The following is a 22,538-nucleotide window of genomic DNA, read 5'->3' on the forward strand; positions in this document are numbered from 1 at the left end:
ACAGCGCTTACCACTGCGCCACTGGGCCGCCTGGAATGAAAACTATTCAACTAAAATTATTTATTAGGATTACTTGCAAAATCTAGTATTTATCAGCTGTTTGCAACAAAAATATCAAAATAAAGTGGTTAAATAGTTAATTGCAATAGATTTCAAGTTGTTGTTGTTGTTTTTTTACATGAATTCAATTCAATACAATTTTATTTCTATAGCGCCAGATCATAACAGAAAAGCACTTTACAGGAGTAGAACCCAACTTGACCCACAAGAGCAAGAACTTTAGCAACAGAGGCAAGGAAAATCTTCCCTTTAACAGGCAGAAACCTTGGACAGAACCGAAGGCTCATAGTGAACGGGCCGAGAGAGAGAGAGAGAGAGAGAGTAAAAATCAAATCAAATTTCAAAAAGTGATTTTGCTTAGTTGATGCTCAGAGCCAAGAGAGCCACGCTCAAAACAAACAATCAAAGCGGGGGGGGGGGGGTTCTTGCCTGTTTCCAGTCAGGATGTTTGGGAATAACATGAACTGGACATAAACAAACAAACAAAAAAATCAAAGTTAGTCAATTTAAATGTAATTCCCGTTTGTGGAGGTTGAAGAATTCTGGCCATGTCCGACTGATGGGTGACAGCAGGGTAAACTGGAACTCTCTGGAGTCATATCGTATCTGATTTAGCCCAGGACAGCCTTATATCATAAAACCATTAGTTTTTCATTAAAAGGCTTGTTTGACAGATATATAAAAATGGGGGGGGGGATCACGCTAAATACGTGTATACAAGTACTTATTTTCTCTCTGAAATCAGGAGTTTTCCATGGAGCCACCAGTAATCGTTGTGTGTCGCTGCAGGGTCCAGTAATCTATACAAGATGCCTTTCCACATCTGGTGTGTGTTTTTAATGTCAGACCTGGTGGTCAGCAACAGAAGTCGGTATTTACATCTTTAAAAAAAATGCAGAATCTGCCTGCATTCTGTTTTACTTTGTCTCAAAGCATATTTTCTGTCCTTTTTCATGTCACTGGATTCACGTTTCTCATAGTTTCTCGCCTTGTACCTTGGAAGTTTCAATTACCAGTCAGCAATTTTGTGTGCTTTTCCCAACCTCATTGCATATCTTTGTTTATTAGTACACATTTTCTTCATCCCTCTTAAAGTAAGATTTTAAAGGTGCCATCCATTTGACTTCTTTTATAGGGATGTTTGGGAAAAATCACTGGTCAGTCAAAATGCCTACCAGCAGGCCTTTAATCCATAAGGACAGGCTAGCGAGAAAAGGCTCAGCCCCACACATCCACAAGCCAAGAAGAGGTACGTACAAACTGCACACGCACTTGGGCTGAAGAGGAAGTGACCTGTGCAGAACTGACTTTGATGAATCAAGACAATCTTTTTCTGTTTCTGTGACTACATCTCAAATTAGCAGCGGGATTTGGTCGTGTTGAAGAACGAGTGTTGACATCACTTCCTCACTAGTTATAGAGTGATTACTACATGCACACTTCTCTTTGGCATCGTAGTAGGGTTTTATCTGTTTGCACAAATCAATGCATAAAAAATGGGGAAGCCAGGCAGGCCTCAGTAGCATTAAGATTACCACCATGCATTCTGCCATGCGCTGGCGATGTGCCCCGGGTGCACCCAGCATCTCGCCCATAGCGAGCTGGGATAAGGCTACAGCAACTCCTGTGACCCGCAAAGCATAAAAGCTGCTGGAGATGAGACGAGAAGTCTCTGGATGATGGATCCTGCCCTGTGCTGTGAACTTTGATTTTGAAATTGATATAAATCCTTTCAAGTCAAAAAGAATCAGTCTTTTGCTTTTAAAACATGGGACTCTCCACTCCTATTTGCATGCTCCCTTGATCTTGCACACACTGATCAGCGTCTCTAATCCTCATTGGATAACGCATCAAAATTACATCCAGTACTTGAAAATGCAATTACAAAACCTCTGGTTTTCCCTGTGATGGATTTTAAAACAAAATCTTTACGTAGTTTCCACTTACGAGAAGATGATTCGACTTTATTTTTATTTTTATGCTGTGTCTACTCTCCATTTTGGTATGCAGCCACCCTTCTGCTTGGTCATCTCTTTAATGGTGCATCGCTGTCATACAGTATCCATGATGGAAACGACCAATGGCCACAAATGACATAGTCACTGTGATCCTGACGTCGCCCAACGCCTGCAGATCTGCATGCATGTGTCTGCGCTCAGTAACCATCACATTTCAGTCACCAAAATTTTAGGGCAGCAATAAATGTCTCCCTTTTTTGGGCGTTCGTGCACCTGCAATAACACAGAAAGCCTTCCAGCTATTTATATCATAAGATTTATTTGACCATTGTTGATTCTCAAGTTACTAGAGGGTGAAGCTAAGTGAGAACTGGGTGGAGACCCTCACCCTGACCTTAACTCCCTCCTGTAATTAGGGAGCTGGCTTGCGTTCTGACTCTTAATGGAGGACCACTCCCGCATTAAATCAAAGGGTTGGGTGGCCGCGCACATCTCACAGACCGACACTTACAGAAAAGCATAAATGTAGCCTCGACACACTGACTTTCTAATGTGGCACAAATATTTAGCAAGGACATTAACCGTAGATGTGAACTGGGTTTGCTCTTTTTCCTCCTTCTGCCCTTTCTCCCGCCCCCACCCTTTATTATCTCACATTTATTTTATTTTAAAGTTGCCCCTGTATTTAAATACAGAGCAGTTGACGCAAACACATACCTTGCATTCTGCTGCTAGTGTCCGTGGAAAATGTGTAAAGTACAGGATGTGGTTTGGAATGATACCTTCAGTGGAACCCGCAGTTTGGGTCATACACAGATGAAGAGCATTTCTTTGCCCTGAATCGTGTCCCACAGTGAAGTGGAAGCCTCTTCAGCACTGCTTATCCTCTTGGCCGTAGGCTCAGCAGCCATTCCTGTGTGGTTTTGCTGCTTCCTCCTTGCCTATTCTGGGATTTGTCCTTTCCCCCCAACTTCTACATAGCTTGCGTAAAGAAATTATGTCGCCTAAAAAAAAGAAAACCTCAAATCAGTTAATAATTGGTAATTGATATTTGCTTTGAATACTTTCTGGACAGATTTGAGCCGTTTTCCTTTTTCAGATTTGTTTTACCGGTACTTGTATAAATACCAGGTTCATAATTATGCACAGACTACAAGGTGTGACATAAGTGTTTGTCACTGTATGACGAGAGTTAAAGTTTGCCATTAAACATCTGGTAAAATTGTTATGGAATCAAAGTTTGCATGAACATTTCCATATTTTTTTTAGAATCACTTGATTCAGATTTTGATACTTTTGTAGACAATTCATACATTTTTGCAGTATTGACTGAGTGAAACTTCAAACTAATAATTGTACGTAGGAATAATCGCTGCTCTCACCCAGAAATGACTGTCTTGTGACTCATTATTCCAATTATCTGTTCAGCTGCGTCCTGACACTTAAACAAGCCCCCCCCCCCCAACGCTGTCTGAATGAATGAATGAATGAATGAATATATTTATTAGATAGAATGTTAGAGTACAAGTACAGTCACACAGTAGCATGTATTACAGTACAAATAACGTCAAACATCCGGTCTAAGAGGAGCATTTCAAAAAAGCCCTTGCGGGCTTGTTTCCGTTGAAAGTCCTTCGTACATAAATCATCCACATTCATTCTTGGGGACTGTGCATACTATTTATAAGGAACGTTTAAGATGCAGAAAGACAAGACAAGAAAAAAAAAACACTATCCTGATGGATGCCAAGCCATCCATCAGGCCCTACCAAATGACAGAACGTGTTTGTCTCTGGAAGGCGATGTAGAATAATATGTAGTCTCACCTGTTAATCATGTTCAACCATGAAAAATTAGAATAGGCTCAGCGCAAAGCAGTAAATGCAGGAATAGATAGCTTGACAAGATGGAACGAATTTGCTAAAGCACGAGTACAATGTACAACAAAAACTCACTATTTATAGGTGGAGAGCAATTGTTTGTCCAAAAAAAAGAAAAACTCAATAATTCACGTACAAAGTAAGAATTTTACTTTGATATTTGCTGACTGTGAGCCATAATTATTTTCCTCACCCAACTATTCCGTGACCGAGTTTGTTCTTTGTTTGTTCTATGTATTTTAGCTTTTATCCTCCTGATGCACTAATGATTGGGACGCTGTCCACTTTACTGTCCTGTATAATTCACTTCAGCGCACTTAGCATGAGCTAATGATGATGACGATGATGATATTTCACATTTTATACTCATTTATTTTGTACAATTTCCAATACGAGCAAGTTGCGAAGCAATTGTTCTACAAGTATTTTTGTGTTTCAGTTTGAAACGCGAGTTTGATTTCAAGGTGTCCCTGAAGATTGGTCGTTTAAGACACATGGTCAGAACAGCATACGCCCCTCTAGCCTGTAATAGGATACTGAGAGCATTCCTCGTGCGTTACTTTGGAAGTTCTGTCGCTATCATCGTGTTTTCTTTTATATCAATGTGATTTTTTATTGCTCAGCATAAACTTATGATTCAGTGCAAGTTCTGGTTTTGGTTGTTATTTCTATGTATTTGTGATGATGACAGATGGTCGGGTTCGATTGCCGAGTAAAGTCACAGTTACTGGTATTCTGGAAATAAATCCTGCGTGTACTGAGAGCAATAAAAATGGAACCGTAAAATACGTTGTGGCATTTCTTGGGCTGCAGCCCCGGTTTGATTGTTTTTTAAATCAAGCCAAGCAGTCAATGGAAGTCTCTCAGACTTCCAACAATGATTCAGGAGGCATGGGATCAGACGAGTACAGTCCTCTCTGTGGGTTCTTGGGGGGGGGGGGCATGTGTGTCTGTGTGTGCTAATGAGAAGTGCATGCAAACATAGGGAAGGGGTCTGGCGGTACCAGGGGGCTTTGTCCATTAGATGGCAGGAAGGGACCAAGCACCCATCACCTCAGACACCTCAGCGTTTCCATTGTTGCGACCTTCTAGGATGGAGAACAATTCAAAATGCATATCTCTACATGTAAGAGCCAGAAAGCTTATATACAGCTGCACTTAATACTAATGAGGTGCTAATTTGGTGTTTGCTTCAAAAGGGAAAGCGTTGGGAAGTCGTGAAACAGAAACAACGGGAAGTACCTGATGGTTAGTACAACGTAGCTGCTTTAGTACAGTAATACTTTGTGATAGGAGTATAATTCATTCCTGGAACAAGCTCGCCACTGAAGTTCTTTGCATATCAATTAAATTTTTCAATATATATTAACCCAAAAAATATTTTATCGTTTCCGGCCATCTATAAACACCCAAATCAACGCTAATAACAATGGAAATAACTAGTTTTTTTTTTTATTGCTATAAAGACAAACACACACACAAAAGGATATATTGATGTATTACTGTTATATAAAATAAAATGTGGTTTTATTACGAGTTCTTACTTTGAGACAGACGATAGTGGCTAACGGGGGGGCAGTGCGGAAGAGGAGGGAGGAAGGGAGAGAGACTTGGATGGTACGTAGACACTTTATATAGTAATCGTACTTTACACGTACTCTTACATAAACTTAGACATAATAGTTCTGCCTTTGGAAGGCTTTGTGTTCTTGACAGCGTTCTTCTGTTTCAGGGGCCCTTTTACTAGGGTGTAAATGGAATTTTGTTGTGTGTTTGCAGTGTAAAACGTGTCAACATATATTGACAATAAAAGCTCATCTTAAAAAACAACAACTTAACTCTCTTATTATTCTTATCTGGTTCACTGTTCTGATGCAGATGTAGTTATTGTTCTCTCCTGTCATATTTCCTCTCTTTATAATTGGCTCTTCAGTTTGTCTCTCTTTATTCCCGGGTCAACCGCACGGGCGCTGTAAAGGCGATGGGAAGTGATGCGTCTGCATGTCTGGATGGAGTGCCAAAGAAAAGGCCGCTGTCTGAAGCCAGGGCTTAGATTTGGACAGTCTGAACTGCACGGCACAGACCCTCAGTGTGTTCGGCTGCCCTGAATGAGCGCCATTCTTCCTTCGCTACAGTCTTGCAGTGTGCCGTGTAAAGGGGCTGCAGCTCTCTTTGTGAGATTCACAGACGTGCTGCAGAAAAGCTGCCCTGTCTTATTTGGTTTGCGAGGATGGGAGTGATGTTTTTACGAGCTTTATGTAAAGTGCCACCTGTTGAGTCTGGTGAACGGTGGAGTAAGCTCAACCACATGTCAAGTCACAAGTCACTGATTAGTAAGAGAATAAAGATAAAGTAGAAAAGCACTCAGAGAGCACAGACCTCCGCCGAGCAGCTCATTCCCCTCATAATTGGATTTACAATGTCCACATGGTGATCTGGATCAGCACCAAAAGGTTCTAAATTGTTCTTGATGTCTTTATACACCAACCGTGAAAAGTAAAAGTGAATCAGAGGTGTATTTTTCAAAGATTCTTTTAATCCATACATGTGGTTTTCAATGCTAAAATAAAATATTCTTTCCTGACTCCATTCCACATCCGGTCCAGATGGAATTCGGTAGTAAGATAGAGGCCCCCGCCGACACGACTGTGTCATATTCCATAAACATTGGTCAACAGTCAACCGAGATATTGAGGAACACATTTTGAAGCTCCATTGATTGCAATGCTAGCAAAATAATTCAATCTGATCCATAATCCAGGATCTCGTCTGGATCATCACCAAAATGTAATCTTCTGTTCCCGGTAACATTCCCAACATTTCCTGAAGATTTCGTCAAGGTCTGTTCTGTTTTGAGTTATGTCGCAAGCCGATGGACAAACAAACAGCGATGAAATAACCGCCGCCTCGGCGGAAGTAAAGAAGCCTGTCAAACAAGCGTATCAATCACAGCCAAGTTAGGCAATACATCAATCACATCTTTGATCTTTTGCAATGATTCCCTCACAAAAGGATCCTGCAGTAAATGTTGATCGGGATCTGATTTTGCTCCCAGTGTAAAGCAGGACAACATTTCTCACCAGTGGTGTCCTTTCGGTTTTGCTCCCATCGAGTCTCGCTCTGCGGGATACTCTGTGTGTGTGTGTGTGTGTCTGGCATTGACCAATCGGAGTTCTGTAACATTTCATGTGACCTTTTTAATATATTTGGAACTGCGGTGGCGCTGGAAAAGTAAAGAAGACAAGTCAGGCCGGTACGACAGTGGAAATGGGAATTTATTTTCCTAAATTAAAAAAACAGCGCCATTTTCGCTGACACTGCACGTGTCAACTTAAATACCATTAAGTTTATGTTTATAAAATCAGTAAAGGATCTCAATCTGTTAAAAGCTGTGAGTTTACAGACGCCTGGTTTCTGTGACATCACTAAATGTAAATGTCATTTTCGTCAGTCCTTATGTGTACTGTCTTGTTTTTGCAGGTCATTCCACGTATCTGGAAGAACACGGACCCCCTCCGCCAAGAGTAAGTCTTCCTCACCATCTCTGTATGCCATTTCATATTTCACTCCCGTCTCTTCTATCCTGACCCCCCCCCCCCCCCCCCCCAATCCTGAACTTTCACTTTCTTTCCGACTCGTCTGTCCCAATCACGTCTCTGATGTGCAGCCCCCCCGTTTCTGATGCCAACTCAGTTCAGACGGGATAAGGGACAGGACTGTGTGAAGGAGCTCACAATAAATACCAACTCGAGCTGGCCGTAGTGCTACAGTAAATGCTCTGAACACATAATCTGAAAAAGAGCCTTGTATTCATCCAGCTGCATGCGCGCCCAACTATCTCTCTTCCTTCTGTTCCTGCCAAATTATTCTCCTCTCTTTTCCCTTGTTCCTTATCTCCTTCACTTCATGCATCAATCACCAACTTATTTTCACTTAATTCTTCGCCTGTTTACAGCCTTTCGTCATCATTTTCCATCCCTTTTCCATCCTGAAGGACTAGTTTGTGTGTGTGTGTGTGGGGGGGGGGGGGGGGGGGGGGGTCTAGTTTTGGGTGAAGCATTTAGCCAAAAAAAAAAGCTATGCTGGGACCTAATCTTGTTTGGCTGCAACTTTGTTTGTGGCAGGCGTGAGCATCTGCGCTTTGTTTGTACGCCACGAGTTTACTTTGAAAATGGCCGTTATAGGCATAACCATAAACCCGGCACCCGCAGGACTCGTTTAATACAGATAAAGAACGAGGCGTTATTTATATGACACAAACGGCGGTCGACCGGAACGCTGCAGTGAGCTTCTTTCATGACAATCTATTATCCAAAATAAAATAATTGTACTACAAATTACTCTGAGCTAAAAGAAAGGTTATTACTATTCGCTCAATGAGCCAAGATAAGAATCACAGCAGACTTTTTTTGTTGTTTGCTGATTTGTGACTTTTTTCGGCTCCTATTCAGTCATAACATTACTTAGTACAAATTGCTTGACTGATATAAATAGATGTTAATATGTGACGGTGAATATTACGTCCCCGTGTCTCACATGCTGCACGCATGATGTTAATGCAAGCGTCATATCGACAACATTCTCTTCCTTGTCGAGATGTTGCTGCATTTCATCTCTGCAGAATCAGAATGTGTGTGACGGGAATGTGAATTAAATTGGATCCTAAATGAGAGTGTATGCAAAAAACCACTTTGCTCTCAGAATAAAGTTGTAGACACTTTATGTGTTTTGAAGCATGACAAGAATGTCGAACTTCTATTCGAACATTTTATGGAGCTCATTTACCATTGTGTCTTATGCATCTTAAACAAAACAGTTTATAGCAATCGTTGCCTTGTTTTATAAAATGTTATTCATTATGTACAATTCTGAGTTACTCTTAAAGGTCCCATATTATGAAAAACGCACTGTTCCCATGTTTCTACACTGTTATGGTGAGTTTGTGTCATTATCAACCCAAAAAGCAGCTAAATAAACCATCAAGTCAATCCTGCGTAGTTTGTGTAGTTCTGTAATCAAGTACAGAAACGCTTCTGGAAGAAACCTCTCTTACTGTGATGCACAGTAGGAAAAGGTGCACAAGTCGTGTGTGTGCATGCGTGCACAATCATTGCGTGCACACTATATATATATATATTTAATATAAGTGTCTGGGAACTGCGTTAACTTGTGGAAAAAAGGCTATAATATACTAACTTCAAGCTAGAATTTTACACATCTGATGAAATCTAAAGACAAAGCGGAACACGTTTGTACTCAGAACTCTCCAAATGCCCAAACTAATTTCCACGCAGGCTTTATTAGTTGAGTTGTTATCCAACAAAAGCCTTTCCACCATTTATCAAGAGCAATACATTTATGCACTTGCCAAAGGGTAAAGGATTTGGAGCGATAGTTTCCCCCATTTCCTTCCAGTCACTGCAAATCAATGAATCTTAACTCACATAAACAACCTTTGGCGGGAGATCTGCTGCTCCAGCTACTTAAAGCAGCGAGGAGTTATAGGATTATACTTTCAGGAAGAAGGTCTGTTGTTTTTATAATGCGTTTTCACATCGCGGTTTAACTACCGTCTGAATGTAATGCTGCTGCCGAGCATTTCTCACAACGTGCATGAGAAACACAGAAACACAATGGAAGCTGTAAACTGATGGTTTGATCTTACATTGCTGTCAGTGCTTCAGGGCATGAATGCATGTGATGGCTTTGCTGCAGTGAGCACAACATGCATGTCAGGGTGTGACACAGCATTTGTCATGAGATCAGTGGGGAGAGCCTGACAGGTGTCCTGAACACTGCCCAAGTTGAAGTTCTCTAATAAGGTGAGGCAGCAACGAAGAATGTTTGACTGCTGTCCATGAGAGCTTTTTCTATTTTCCATAACCTTTTCCCCCAATTAAATCTCTGCCATCAACTATTTTTGGGCCATTTTTGTTTGTTTTTGTGCTTGTGCAACCCACAATGTATGAAACTCCTTTGATTGATTGACTTTAAAATGGAATTTCTCTGCCACTTGTAAATTACATCTTCCTGATGCCTTTCAAGTGGCCTTTCTTCGTCGCCGCAGTTCTTCCCTAACCCCTTCAACTGACTCCTTTTTCTTTTATGTGTGTTTTCATCATTCATTCCAAAGGAACGTGTAGATCTTGTGTAGAATTGTTTAGATCTTGGAGGCCCTTAGGGATAATTGTTGGTTCAATGCATTTGTAAGTGCTGTTCAACCGTTTTTATTCTTGAAGAATGCAGCCTCAGGGGTATTGCGGTTAGCAGAAGCTAATGTAGCGTTGCCTGTTTCTCCCATGTGCCGGATTAATGCAGAGGGTTGCGTCGGCAATGGCATCCGGTGTAAAAATTTGGCACAACAAATTATGCAGATCAATGTAAATAAGAAAGCCATACCGGATTGCTCAAGGCCCGGCTTAACAACAACCGCCACCAGCGTTGTTAACCCACGGGACGCTGGATTACTGTGGGTCGAAGACAGAGATGAAGAAGAGGAGGAGGAAAGGTACATCAACAGCGAGAGAAGAATAAGGAATGGAAGAGTCTAGAATGGAGAGTAGAGACTTTGAATGTTGGGAAGATGACGGGAAAAGCTAGAGAGCTGGTGGACATGATGATGAGGAGAAAGGTTGATGTGTTGTGTGTCCAGGAGACCAGGAGGAAAGGAAGCAAGGCTAGAAGCTGTGGAGCAGGATTCAAGTTGTTTTATAACAGAGGAGAGGAATGGAGGAGGAGTTATCTTGAAGGAAGAGTTGGTGCAGAGTGTTCTAGAGGTGATTTGAGTGTCGGATAGACTGATGAGTTTGAAGCTGGAGATTGAGGGAGTCATGTTTAATATTGTTCGTGGGTACGCTCCACAGGTAGGAGGTGAGTTAGAGGAGAAGGAGAAGTTCTGGAGTGACATAGATTATGTGGTTCAGAGCTTCTCTAGCAGTGAGAGAGTCGTGATTGGAGCAGACCTCAATGGGCATGTTGGTGAAGGAAATATAGTTTGGTATTCAGGACGGGAACCTAAAAGGACAGATGTTGGTGGACTTTACCAAAAGGATGGAAATGACAGTAGTTAACACTTATTTCCAGAAGAGACTAGAACACAGGGTGACCTACAAGAGTGGAGGGAGGAGCACACAGGTGGACGACATCTTGTGTAGACGGAGCAGTTTAAAGGAGGTTGGTGACTGTAAGGTCGTGGTAGGAGAGAGTGTAGCCAACCAACATAGGCTGGTGGTGTCTAAGATGACTAGTGGTGAAGAAGAGGAAGAGGACGAAGGAGGAGCAGAGGACAAAGATTCAATAAAAGTTCAGCTGCACTTCAGTTTAATCTGTATTAGTGTAATGTATATATATATATATATATATCAATGTTTTTCTGTATGCTTGTGTTTGCAGACGTTCCCGTTCCCCGGCCAGGTAGTTTATAACCGTGTGGGGAAGTGCGGCAGTCGGACTGTGGTCATCTTGTTAAGATCACTGGCTGAGAAACACCAGTTTAACCTGGTCTCCTCAGATGTACACAATAGAACACGCATCACGATACAGGAACAGGTGAGATAAACAAGGTGATGGTGCAGAAGGCAACATATATAAGAGTCACTCTAAGAGAATGGCCAGAGGTTTAATGATGCTTTTATTTATCCACTGTGTGTTTCGACATGTGAAAGTGATGTCATGTGCCCCTGTCCACAGTTTCTCAAGATATTTTAAAATTCAAAACTCTTGATTTATCATGATCAACATAATAAATAGACTTCCCAGCAGATTATGCATAAAATAGTGACACTTTTCAAATTTATAAAATAAAATAAAAAGCTCCCCTCCATGTCTGCTTATTTGCTTTTTCATATCATATATTCATAATCACATGACTGCTCCAATCATTACGATAGCTGGAGCTATTTTTTTTTTCTTCTTTCATTTCAATGTAGAGAATAGAGAAACTCTTTTTTATGATTTCCTGGCATATCTTGAGAGAGATGGGTGAGAATTGGGGAGAATTGCTTTGGATTATGCCAAAATAAATGCTAATGAGGCAAATCGTTGTTGAATTCGCTGATTCATTTCCACTAAAAGCTGAAAAAAAACATTTCCATGGATTCACGTTGCATGTAGGGGGCGTGGTCTCAATAGCCATGCAGTCATTTAATTCAGTTCAATGTTATTTCTATAGCGCCAGATCACAACAGAAAGTCATCTCGAGGCACTTTACAGGAGTAGCAGGGAAAGACAGAACCCACAAGAGCAAGCACTTTAATCTCCTCAGAATGTAATCCATAATATCATCCGTTACTGTAGTGTTCGATCGCAGTTCAGACACATTCAAAGCACCAAATAAACTAAAGGGTATTATTTCTAATGAACAACCGCGGATCACTAGTTGCATGTTTTTTCTGCAAAAGTTGTCACTTAAATAAAAATTTACAATTATTTTTACCTGAAATTGTGTCGGGTAAAATAGATAAACCTAAAAAAAAACATCCATCAGTTTCCTAGTGATGCAACGCTTCCTCTACTCATCTGCGTGAGTGGGTGAAAGGATTGGGCCGATGACTCACATCCTTTTGTGAACTAGCAGTAAATTGTTGACTGCTACCCACTTTTGAACGATAAGCAGATACCAAATGTATGAAACCAGTAATCGATGAATTATTTAGATTAATCGAGTAATCGGATTAAAAATGCGTTGAAATATTTCAGAATATTTTTAAGAGGTACAAAAAAAATAAACAAACAAATGTTAATGCTTGCAATAACATTTATTTTGAACTGCACGCTCATTAGCATTCAAGGCAAATAAATAAAAGGCCTGAGGGAAGCCTGTATAAGAGACAAGCATGCAGATAACATCTAATTGAATGTTTGAAAAGGGCCTTTAGTTATATGAAGCTCGCATACACATTGCGTTGGCTGATGGTATTGATTTTACATTGTTTTTGGTTTTTGGGTGATAAATGTGCAACATCGATGTAGAACTCTTGTGATACGCCGGCTCTGTTTGACAGTGCAAACTTTGCACCGCGTTCTTTTACCGAAATGGTCCCAAACTTTGGACAGTTTCTGTCGTTTTCTGGACTTTGTTTCCCTCTGCTCTGGCATTCCCACGGACCCTCCCGGGCGGTTTCCCACTCTCGATACGCGCCAGCAGTTTTATGGATAATTTCAACACGCAATGCTAATTGAACGAATCCTCGAGGCAACAGAATTGAATTTGAAGCTTTTTTTTTTAAATCGAATTATTCGATTTAATCGATGAATTGTTGCAGCACCAGAAGCCATTACCATCTGATTTAATATAAATGTAAAGCCAATATTTAAACAGCTAACTTGTTTATCCTGTGGCAGAATACCATATGGTTCACAACTTCTCATGACATAAAACATCTTTATGAATGGTCCCAAGTAAAGCTCCTCCTCCTCCTCATGCGCATTCCGATGTCTGTGCTTGTGTTTTTGTGCATACCTCTAACTTTCTGTGTTTACTTGCATGTGTACTTAACTTTTCCGTGTTGACCTATGCAGACGTGCGTCGCCTAAGTTTAGAGGGGCTGGGCTCAACAGTTGCGGTTCTGGCTCCGGACTGCCGTTTCTGGACCGTTTTCCAGCTGGCGCTCCAGCTAGTCACCTAATGGGTTTGCCCAAGGGTTTGAACGTGGGTTGCCAAAACATGAAGGTGCCCTATTTTGTCTGGAGCTTTTTGCAAAGCATCTTTAGATTTAAGGCACATAGTGACCCATATTTCCATTGCCATGCAGAGGTAACTAAGTGGGAGGAGGAGTGTAAGACATGTCCAAAAAAAATAAAAGTCTGCCTTTATAGCCTCCAAAAGGAAAGCGGCAGCATTTGTATTGTGGGGGTGTCTGTGCTCATGTGAGATCCCTGTGTATCTGCATCCCATAGCCACAAATATGTAAACACTGAAAAGCGTCTCACCCCGGCTCAAACACCGTTACTCCTGAGTAGCGTCTCATCAGCTGCACCCGGAGCAACAGATTATTGATTTGACTCCCTTGTAGAGGGCATTTGATTTATGTAAAAAAAAAAAAAAAAAAACATTACAATAATTGGCTTCTTAAACTTTGCAGATTTCTTCCTGTGTATTATTTTACTTTATTATAATAACTCTAGTCTGCGGCTTGAAGGTAAAATGGTTTAACGTTTCCCATAATGTCTGACACGGTGATGTCACAGGTGATGATTGCGTTGGTTTCATTCCTGAATTCAAATATATATAGAGGCACATTAAACGGATAGGAATACACAGCAGCAGTCATAGCTTTTGGTGTTTCTTTTGGATCATCCTGATGAGCCCTGTGTGGGCGCCACAGGGGGGGGGGAGGGGTCAGGAAAGAGGGGAGTGGGGGGCTTGTAGGTATGCCTGGAATCTCAGACTGTCCACCACTTTCTCTATGGCTCACTGCAGTTTTCTCACTTGTGAGTGAGAGGCCTGACCAGACAGATTAAGAGGGGTGGGTCAGGAAATAGTCACACACACACACACACACACACACACACATACATACATACGCAACACATCAACCTGGGTGTGGGGGAGGGGACCTCAGGAGGTTAGGCTCTATGCTAATTGCTGTGGACAAATAGTCAAGGAGGTCCGTTTTGGGGAAATCAACTTTTGTAGAAGTGGAATGGATGAATCGGGACAGAATTGATTCATTCTGCATTTTGCTGCAGCAGAGATCCTCGTTTGACGTAGAGCGAGTGGAAATGTACTGAGTTTACAGAGGAGGAGGGTGTGGGACCCAAATCTGACTGGGGCCCTCATATTAACTGCCATGTGTACATAGACAAGTATACATAATACTTTTGCTAGCCAAATAGTCCTGCTGATTTAACAGGTACCCATCACACGACATGCAAACAGCCCCTTAGCTGATCAATGCGCTCTGCTAGGATTTTATGTAAAGAGTGATTCAGTCCCTCCGGAGAGGATGGAATGTGAAGCAGCCCCCTATTAAAGGCCAAATGACCTCAGATTTTACCAAGAGAATGGCACAGTCAAGATAAACAGATAGATAACGGGGACTTAGTTGTAGCATGAAGCAGTGAAAAATGTGTTTGCTCTATTTATGTCTTATGAAAAGGTTCCGTGATATTCTGAAAGTCATCCAATTTTCTGTAGCTCCTGCTTTAAGCCAGGTGTGAACTCCAGCAGCTCAGTGATGGAGCTTTTATTTTTTTAGTATAATAATAATAATAATTGCATTTGCAAGTTTGGTGACGGGAGCTTGCCTATTCTGTTTACTGGGTTATGGGATAAATATAAGCGGGACCCCCAAAGTGCATAGAACGGCCACCAGGAATAAGTTTAACTCTTTACTCAAGCATAAACGAGCAGTCAACAAGGTACGGGTCGGCTGGACCCCTGAGAGCCCAAATAACAGAAATAAACAAGCACTGCTAGACAAAAGGCGAAAAGGAGTAACATCAAATAACAGCCACAGGAAAGTAACTTGAAATACTGACCGGCAAAACAAACGATAGAAAGTAACTCAGGACTAAAGCTCAGTCAGGGAAAACACAAATGAAATCTCAGTAGCAGTTGTCAACGTGCAGGAAAATAACAACGGACGCAAAGACAAAAAAAAACCACTGACCGGAGTAATCTCAAAACTAGCCTGCAGCTGACGGACGGCTGTGACCAACACAGGCGAGGCGACGCGGAGAGAAATCTGGAATTCAATTCAATTCAATTTTATTTCTAGAGTGCCAGATCACAACATAAAGTCATCTCAAGGCATTTTACAGGAGTAGCAGGGAAAGCCCTGCAGGAAAAGACAGAACCCAACTTGACCCTCTTTGGCAACGGAGGCAAGGAAAGACTTCCCTTTGACAGGCAGAAACCTGCTGCAGCAACAGGTCCTGAGCTAAATATAAAACAGCAGATAGGAGCCCTCACATCTTGTCTGTTTGTGTAATAGTTGATAATAATCTTCATTTATCAGACGACTGCCTCCACTGAAGGCAGGTTTGGTTGTGACTAGTTCTGTGAGGTGCGTCACATTAATTCTAATTTATTCTGTGTTTTGTTTTGTTTTTTTCTCCATTTCTTTCAGATGGGTCTCATGAATAACATCAGTAATATCCCGCCGCCGTTCCTTTATGAAAGGCACATCCACTTCCTCAATTTTTCGAGGTAGGGAAGTTCGCTAGTCCAGGAATGTGTCTTGACATAATCGCTTGTAATGTCCCTGTGTTCAATTTTGAATAAAACAAGCCTTGACCTTGTCATTTCTTTGTCATTATAAGAGCTGGGCTAGATCAGCCGGTCTACATCAACATAATCCGGGACCCAATCAGCCGGTTCCTCTCTAACTATTTCTTCCGTCGCTTTGGCGACTGGAAGGGCGAACAGAGTCACCTCATCCGGACTCCAGGGATGAAAGATGACGAGCGATACCTGGTGAGTTCCGTGCTTCGATGCGCCACTGAACTCTTTCCCTTCGGCTCGACAACACTTTCATTTGTGTTCGTTTGAGATGTATATTCTGTAGCTGCAGTAGCAGCAGTGGGTTGGGAAGCGGAGGGTCACCAGCTCCAGTCCCACCCCAGAGGAAAATACGGAGTGTAGACTATATACACACACACACACACAACAAATTAAGAGTTTCTCGACTCCAGTGCCCACATGCCCATTACATAAATTCATGTTTGCAGCGTGTGAATTGGCATAAAATCTGTGTCTGTCTCGATACCACCCAAACCAGTTTTTCTTAAACATTTCGTAGCCTCTGTTGAGACTTGACTGAAATGTTTTCCTCGTATTATAAAATGTCTCTGATTGCATGCTAATAAAGAGGTCGAGTTTTGAACTCCCTGCTGTGATAAAAAAAAAAAAGGACCGGTCCATTCTATCCGATTTTAATTCAAAAATTAAATGTGTTCCATCTTTCAAGAATTGACACTGGTCCACCCACCGCGTTCCGGATATGCGCTGTATAATAAAGGATCGTTGTGTTGTTAAATAAATGAAGAGGTCTGGGCGCATATTCTGTGTGAGTATGAGCCTCACTTTCTTCAGATCTTATGTGTGTTTTCTTTGAGGATGCATAGCACGTAGTGTTTCTCGAGGCAATTAGGAAACCTGTTAGGCTCCTTTAAATGTTAATCAAATTCTAGTTCACAAACTACATCCTCCATTGCTCCTTGTGAAACTATTTATCCCAGCAGCAGGAGTCCTGCCATGGACAGGTTCCTTGCCGGGCAGGTTCTGGTCTCTTAATCCAGGGTTCTTGGTCTCTATATGTTGAAGCAGTTTTGAAGGCTTCAGTGCCTGGTTCTTTAGCTTGTCACCACATATTATGCAGAGTGGACTTGGTGGGGAGTCACAAAACCAATTGCCATATTAAAAATATTGGATCCTATCATCATCGCCAAAATTCCCTGAAATATTATTCCCTGTGATATTATTTTTAGGGCCATCTCGCCCACTTCTAGTGTCTTAAAATCTTCAAAATACCAGTGGCTGTCTCTGTATGTATGTAATGTATGTATGTATGTAAATTACTTGTGGACAGGTTCCCAGAGGCCCCCTTAATGTTGAGGGTCAGAGCAAAGTAGAGGAGAGGCTTTCAGGCAATGTGTCATTTGATTTTAGAGCAGGGCATTGCGCATGTACCTTCCTGTCTGCCTTTTCTCTGTTTTGCTGTTGCTGGTTGTTGCTCTCTTTTTATAATTTCTTACTGACTCCTACTGGCAGCACTACCCCCCCTTGTGATGTCGCAACGGGGGGGGGGCATTCACAGGATGTGGGTGCACTCTCCCCGTGTCTGCGTGTCCACACACCACTTGTGGCTCGTGCATGAGTCGTAGAAGAACAGAGTGGATAAAGTTTATTTTTGGTGGTAATGTTACAGGGAAAATTGGCAAAAATGCTAAGGTTCCAAGGTTCCACTGGGGAGAGCTTCCCCAAGCAAGGTCCTCCCCGTGGCTCGGTCCTCCCCGAGAATGGCGTTGATCCGGATCTGGATCCAGATTCTAGAATTATTTTTACATCTGGAATCGTGCCCCCCCCCCCCCCCCCGGGAAGGATCGCTGGTCCTGTCTGACCCAACTAGATGATAATATTAAAGCCCAGCTTTGATACAATCTTTGCATGTTCAGTTGGCGTCAATGGTTCGACACATTCCTTCTGTGTTTTTTTTTCTTTTTTTTTCTTGATTGTCCCGTGTATGATCATGTGTGTATGTGTGTGTGCGTGAACCCTGCCATGTTGCGTGTGTGCGTGAGGGGAGGGAGACAGATGGGGTCGCGCCTCATGCAGTCGCTCAGGACTTGTTGCCATCCGTTAGACTGACGTCACCTGACATGGATTCCACCGCGAGTTCCACGGCGTCTGCCAATCCTCCCGTGTGTGTGTGCTTTTGATCTTGTCTTGCTTTTTATTTCGCTCTCTCTTTTAATTATAATAGTTCCCACATTTGTATCTCTGATCTCATCGCTTTATCCTGAATTATGAAACTTTACAGTTCAACCCCGTTAACTGCATAATAGTAAGATACTGTCTATGTTCTGAAGAGTCGTTGCAGTTTCTGCTTCTATTTCATCCGTGTCTCAGATGAGGAGGAGTTTTATCCTGCTGGGTTGAAAGGTCGGGGCTGTGTTTTCTTTTCTTTTTTTGGGGGGGGGGGGGGTTTGGTGTTCAGGATGTTCTTTTCCGTCAACCTGAGTTCCCAGCAGTATTGGGGAAGGCCTCCCTCTAGTGATGGAAATAAATCACTGCATGTCTGGACGGCTTTACGTTTTTGGACATCTATTAAAAAAGTCATCCAATGTAATTTTTCTCCTTTCAGGATATAAATGTGTGCATTTTAGAGAATTACCCCGAGTGCTCCAACCCCAAGGTTTTCTACATCATCCCCTACTTCTGCGGACAGCATCCTCAGTGCAGGTACCTGCACACCATCATGGTGAAGCATTTAAAGGCTTGAGTTTTTGCCTTCTCCTCTTGTGCTGCTTCATTTGCCTTCTGTCACTCGAGGTGGCCCTGTTACGGTCTTTGCTTATTTTTTTTTTGTCTTTCTCTTGCCATCAGAGAACCTGGAGTATGGGCTCTGGAAAAGGCCAAGCAGCATGTGGTGGAGAACTACCTCCTTGTTGGCATCCTGGAGGAGCTGGAGGATGTTTTTCTCATTTTAGAGAGGCTCATACCTCATTATTTTACTGGAGTACTCGGCATCTACAAGAGTGCGAGTAGGTATCGTGTTAATGGCGTGTGTGCGGCCTCCAGAAATATACCATCATCCTTAGCAGACGGTCTATGTTGAATATGTTCTTGTCATATTTGTTTCCTCTTGTTCTTTCTGCAGACTTTAAGAAGATGGGGAACATGACGGGCACGGTGCGCAAACACACGCCCACGCTGGAGGCCCTGCAGGTGTTGTACCAGCGCATGCACTTTGAGTACGAGTTCTACAACTTTGTCCGTGACCAGTTCCATCTCATGAAGAAAAAGATTGGCCTCAAGTCTGTCTCCCAACCCCCTGCGTACTCACCCACCTTTCTGCGAGAGCTCGCCTTACGGACCCCTGAGCCTCTGGATGAAGACCAAGAACTTGGCATGGACATGGAGGATGCCAAAAGCTGGCTGGCACAGCCCTGAGGGCTGTTTAACGAACAGTGAGAGTAGCCCCGCCCAAATTAATGGGCGGAGGCAACCTGAGAGCAAAGGAGAGTTACACATTCTTTCACTTTCGCATTTCCGGGAAAAGTAAGGTGCGTTGGTGCGTTGGTGCGTTGCTGCGTTGCTGCGTTGGTGCGTTGGTGCGTTGGTACGTTGCTGCGTTGCTGCGTTGCTGCGTTGCTGCGTTGCTGCGTTGCTGCGTTGCTGCGTTGGTGCGTTGGTGCTGGTGCGCGGATCATGACACTCATGATTGCAGGGGCTATTTTGTTTTTCTCTCTCCCCCCCCCCCATCTGCAGTACTCTCCTATCATGACAGGCTTCGCACTGAGGACAAGGGTTGTGTAATCGGGTGCACGAAATACTCTATTTAAAAATTGATCGAGGACAGTGGGATATAATGTTAAACTCGGTTTAAGTGACTCAAGTTTGTTTTAAATTGAGTACATTTTTCGGTGCGTAGATGTAATACAAATAAATCCCTCGTTGTTGTTATCTCCAGGAGAGATTAGCACAAGGTGTGGAGAGCTGAGTGCTTTGGGAAATACTTTCTACGGTGGTCGCTGGGTGTTTACATCAAGAGAGGACTTTGGCGATATTGCTCAAGGAAAAGGTCCTTTCCTCTATGAAATGGTTGATGTCATAAAAGCTGGAATGGAAAAAGGGTATCTGCAAATAAAAACGACCAAAACCTTTTTTTTTTTGTATATCAGTTAAGGACTTTTGTAAGTGCCAAACCTTTTTAAGAGTTCCAGTAAACTGACAGGAAGCCTCTGTGCACAACTGGTGGAGCGGCGACATTGTGAAGTAGCTCTTCTAAAATATTTTTTTACGGCATCTTGTTGGATTTGTAAGATGTTATTAGTTGTAAATGAGGGTTGAACATGAAGCACTCCATTATGAATTCAGAGAATTCCAACCATGTGTGCGTGAATGATTGCGTTTGACCAAACCAGCTGTGTATTTTCCACATAGATTTATTATTCAGAGCAGATTATTCTTAAGATATGAACTGGCTGTAGAGTCAAACACTAAAAAAGCATATATAGAGCGCAATTTGTTTTTATCCAAAGTTTTTTATGGAGCTTGCCAAATACCAATGTTTCCACTGTGATGCATTCTAAAACTGTACGAATATACTGCACTTTTTTTTTTATTAAATCCTGAAGCAGAATGATTGATTTGGGCTCAAAACTGGAAGCTGATTGGCCTTTCTTTTTTTCTTTTTAAAGGTCTTGTTACGGTTCAACGGTTCTTGTGTTGTTATCAGAAAACAATGTAATGCACCAACTTTAAATTCTGTGTGAGTGTGTGTGCACTTACAACTCACTTAAAAATTATCCAAAGATTAACCCCGGATTTTATTTTGTCACTTATTACCATTAATTTTGGATGTCTGATGTGGTTTTCTTTATTTTATTTTATTGCCAGATTAATTTTTTTTCTTAATTTGCATTCCAGACAAGATTCTCAGGAAGGAAGAAAAATGTTAACTTGATAATTTAATCATTTGTATCTTTGACTTTTGGTGGCTATGAAAAAAAAAATATGACTAGAAGCCGGTGAACACAACTAATAAATGTCCTTTAGCTATTGCAGCTGTTGCCTCTGTGTCTGCTTTACTGTGTGAAATGTATTGTTGTGGCCGCTTCTACATGCTTGATAAGAGCAGAGTCCGTTGATTTCAGTGGTGCTGATATTCAGTTGAAGTTAATGCAGTTTTTTTTTTTTTTCATGTTTCCACGTTGCAGCTGATGCTTTAGTCCAAAAAACATCAAAACCAAGTAAATAAAAAAAATCCTTCACTGAAATATTTCAAGCCCCTCTGCCTGCTCCTCAGCGAAATATCCATAACCACGAAATAACAGACAGAGAAATCAGCGGGAAGCTCTGTCTGCTTTTCCATTGAACACAATGAGCTTGAATCCATTTTGGTCAAATACTGTCTGATGGCCTCTCCCCCTAATATTTACTTTACCTAATATTCGGCCATTATTTTTAATGATATCGTTGACTATTACAATAAACGTAATTTTTATCTCAAAATATACCGGTAAATGTTTTCCCTTTTTGCCCATCTACCCCCGTCTTAGTAGAAAATGCTTTGACTCCTCTCTGGTGCTCTGTATGCCCCGGCTACACACACAACAGCGGGACTATGCATAGTCTAATAGCATCTTTCAGACTCGGTCCGGCTATATGCTTTGGGTTCGATTTGTCCGAGCACTGTAAAAAGTTTAAACCCCACAGAGTGTATTGGAACCAGCCCAAATACAATTCCATTACTTAAACAGCACAAAAGCGTACCGGTAGCTGAGAGACGCCTGAGCCTGAGACTGTCAGGGACAGTAACACAGTGTGCGTCTAACAGTCAGCATTCATGCATTGTTGTTGTTGTTGTTGTAATGCAAGGCTTATCATTTGCAGAGAAAACACTTTAATTGTGTGGAGTGTAGTATTTCCTGATTGTGAATTGTTAATTTAATGGCTTTAACGAATAGAGAAGGCTGAACTATGTCCTGCTAAACTAACGTGAGAATTAGAATCGGATGGCATTTATATTACCCAGCAGATGGTTGTAGTCTTTATGAATCGTCAGCTGTTTGTGATCAGTAAAATTTTGTGTTTGATTTAATTGAGATTGTTTGTGAAGTTCTTGTAATGTTCTTATATACTTCAGTTTTTTGTCATGAAGAGTAATTTTTACATTTATTTTGTGTGGCTGTTTGATTTAAAAACGAATGGGTTGATGTCGTGGAGGATTATTCGGCGTGGGTTCCTGCTTGCCCCGGGCCCCAGCAAGTGGCCCTGAGTATATATATATATATATATATATATATATATATATACAGAGCATCTTTGATGAATGATGCTGTGTGGATACAAGACCGCTGCCAAATCTGTTTGCTGTCCAAAGCCCAGGAGGATGTGAATGTGCAATGCAACGCCAACAATGTTCCAGCTGAGATCACAAATAGCTCCAGCTGTTAACACTTTGGCATTTCA

The 22,538-nt window shown here is 41.9% G+C and overlaps 1 protein-coding gene across 1 annotated transcript in view; it reads left to right on the forward strand.

The window, feature by feature from the left end:
- The window catches only part of usta (uronyl 2-sulfotransferase a), a 39,959-nt gene extending 20,414 nt beyond the window's left edge, over positions 1 to 19,545 (forward strand). The window contains exons 2-8 of the mRNA XM_068753946.1: positions 7,379 to 7,422; positions 11,291 to 11,446; positions 15,970 to 16,049; positions 16,163 to 16,316; positions 18,706 to 18,803; positions 18,948 to 19,105; positions 19,222 to 19,545. Coding sequence (XP_068610047.1) covers positions 7,379 to 7,422; positions 11,291 to 11,446; positions 15,970 to 16,049; positions 16,163 to 16,316; positions 18,706 to 18,803; positions 18,948 to 19,105; positions 19,222 to 19,514 — 983 coding nt within the window. The 3' untranslated portion in view covers positions 19,515 to 19,545. The remainder of the gene's footprint in view (positions 1 to 7,378; positions 7,423 to 11,290; positions 11,447 to 15,969; positions 16,050 to 16,162; positions 16,317 to 18,705; positions 18,804 to 18,947; positions 19,106 to 19,221) is intronic.
- The last annotated feature ends 2,993 nt before the right edge of the window (positions 19,546 to 22,538 follow it).

This window comes from Brachionichthys hirsutus, chromosome 20 (genome assembly GCF_040956055.1).
Source record: "Brachionichthys hirsutus isolate HB-005 chromosome 20, CSIRO-AGI_Bhir_v1, whole genome shotgun sequence".
NCBI lineage: Eukaryota > Metazoa > Chordata > Actinopteri > Lophiiformes > Brachionichthyidae > Brachionichthys > Brachionichthys hirsutus.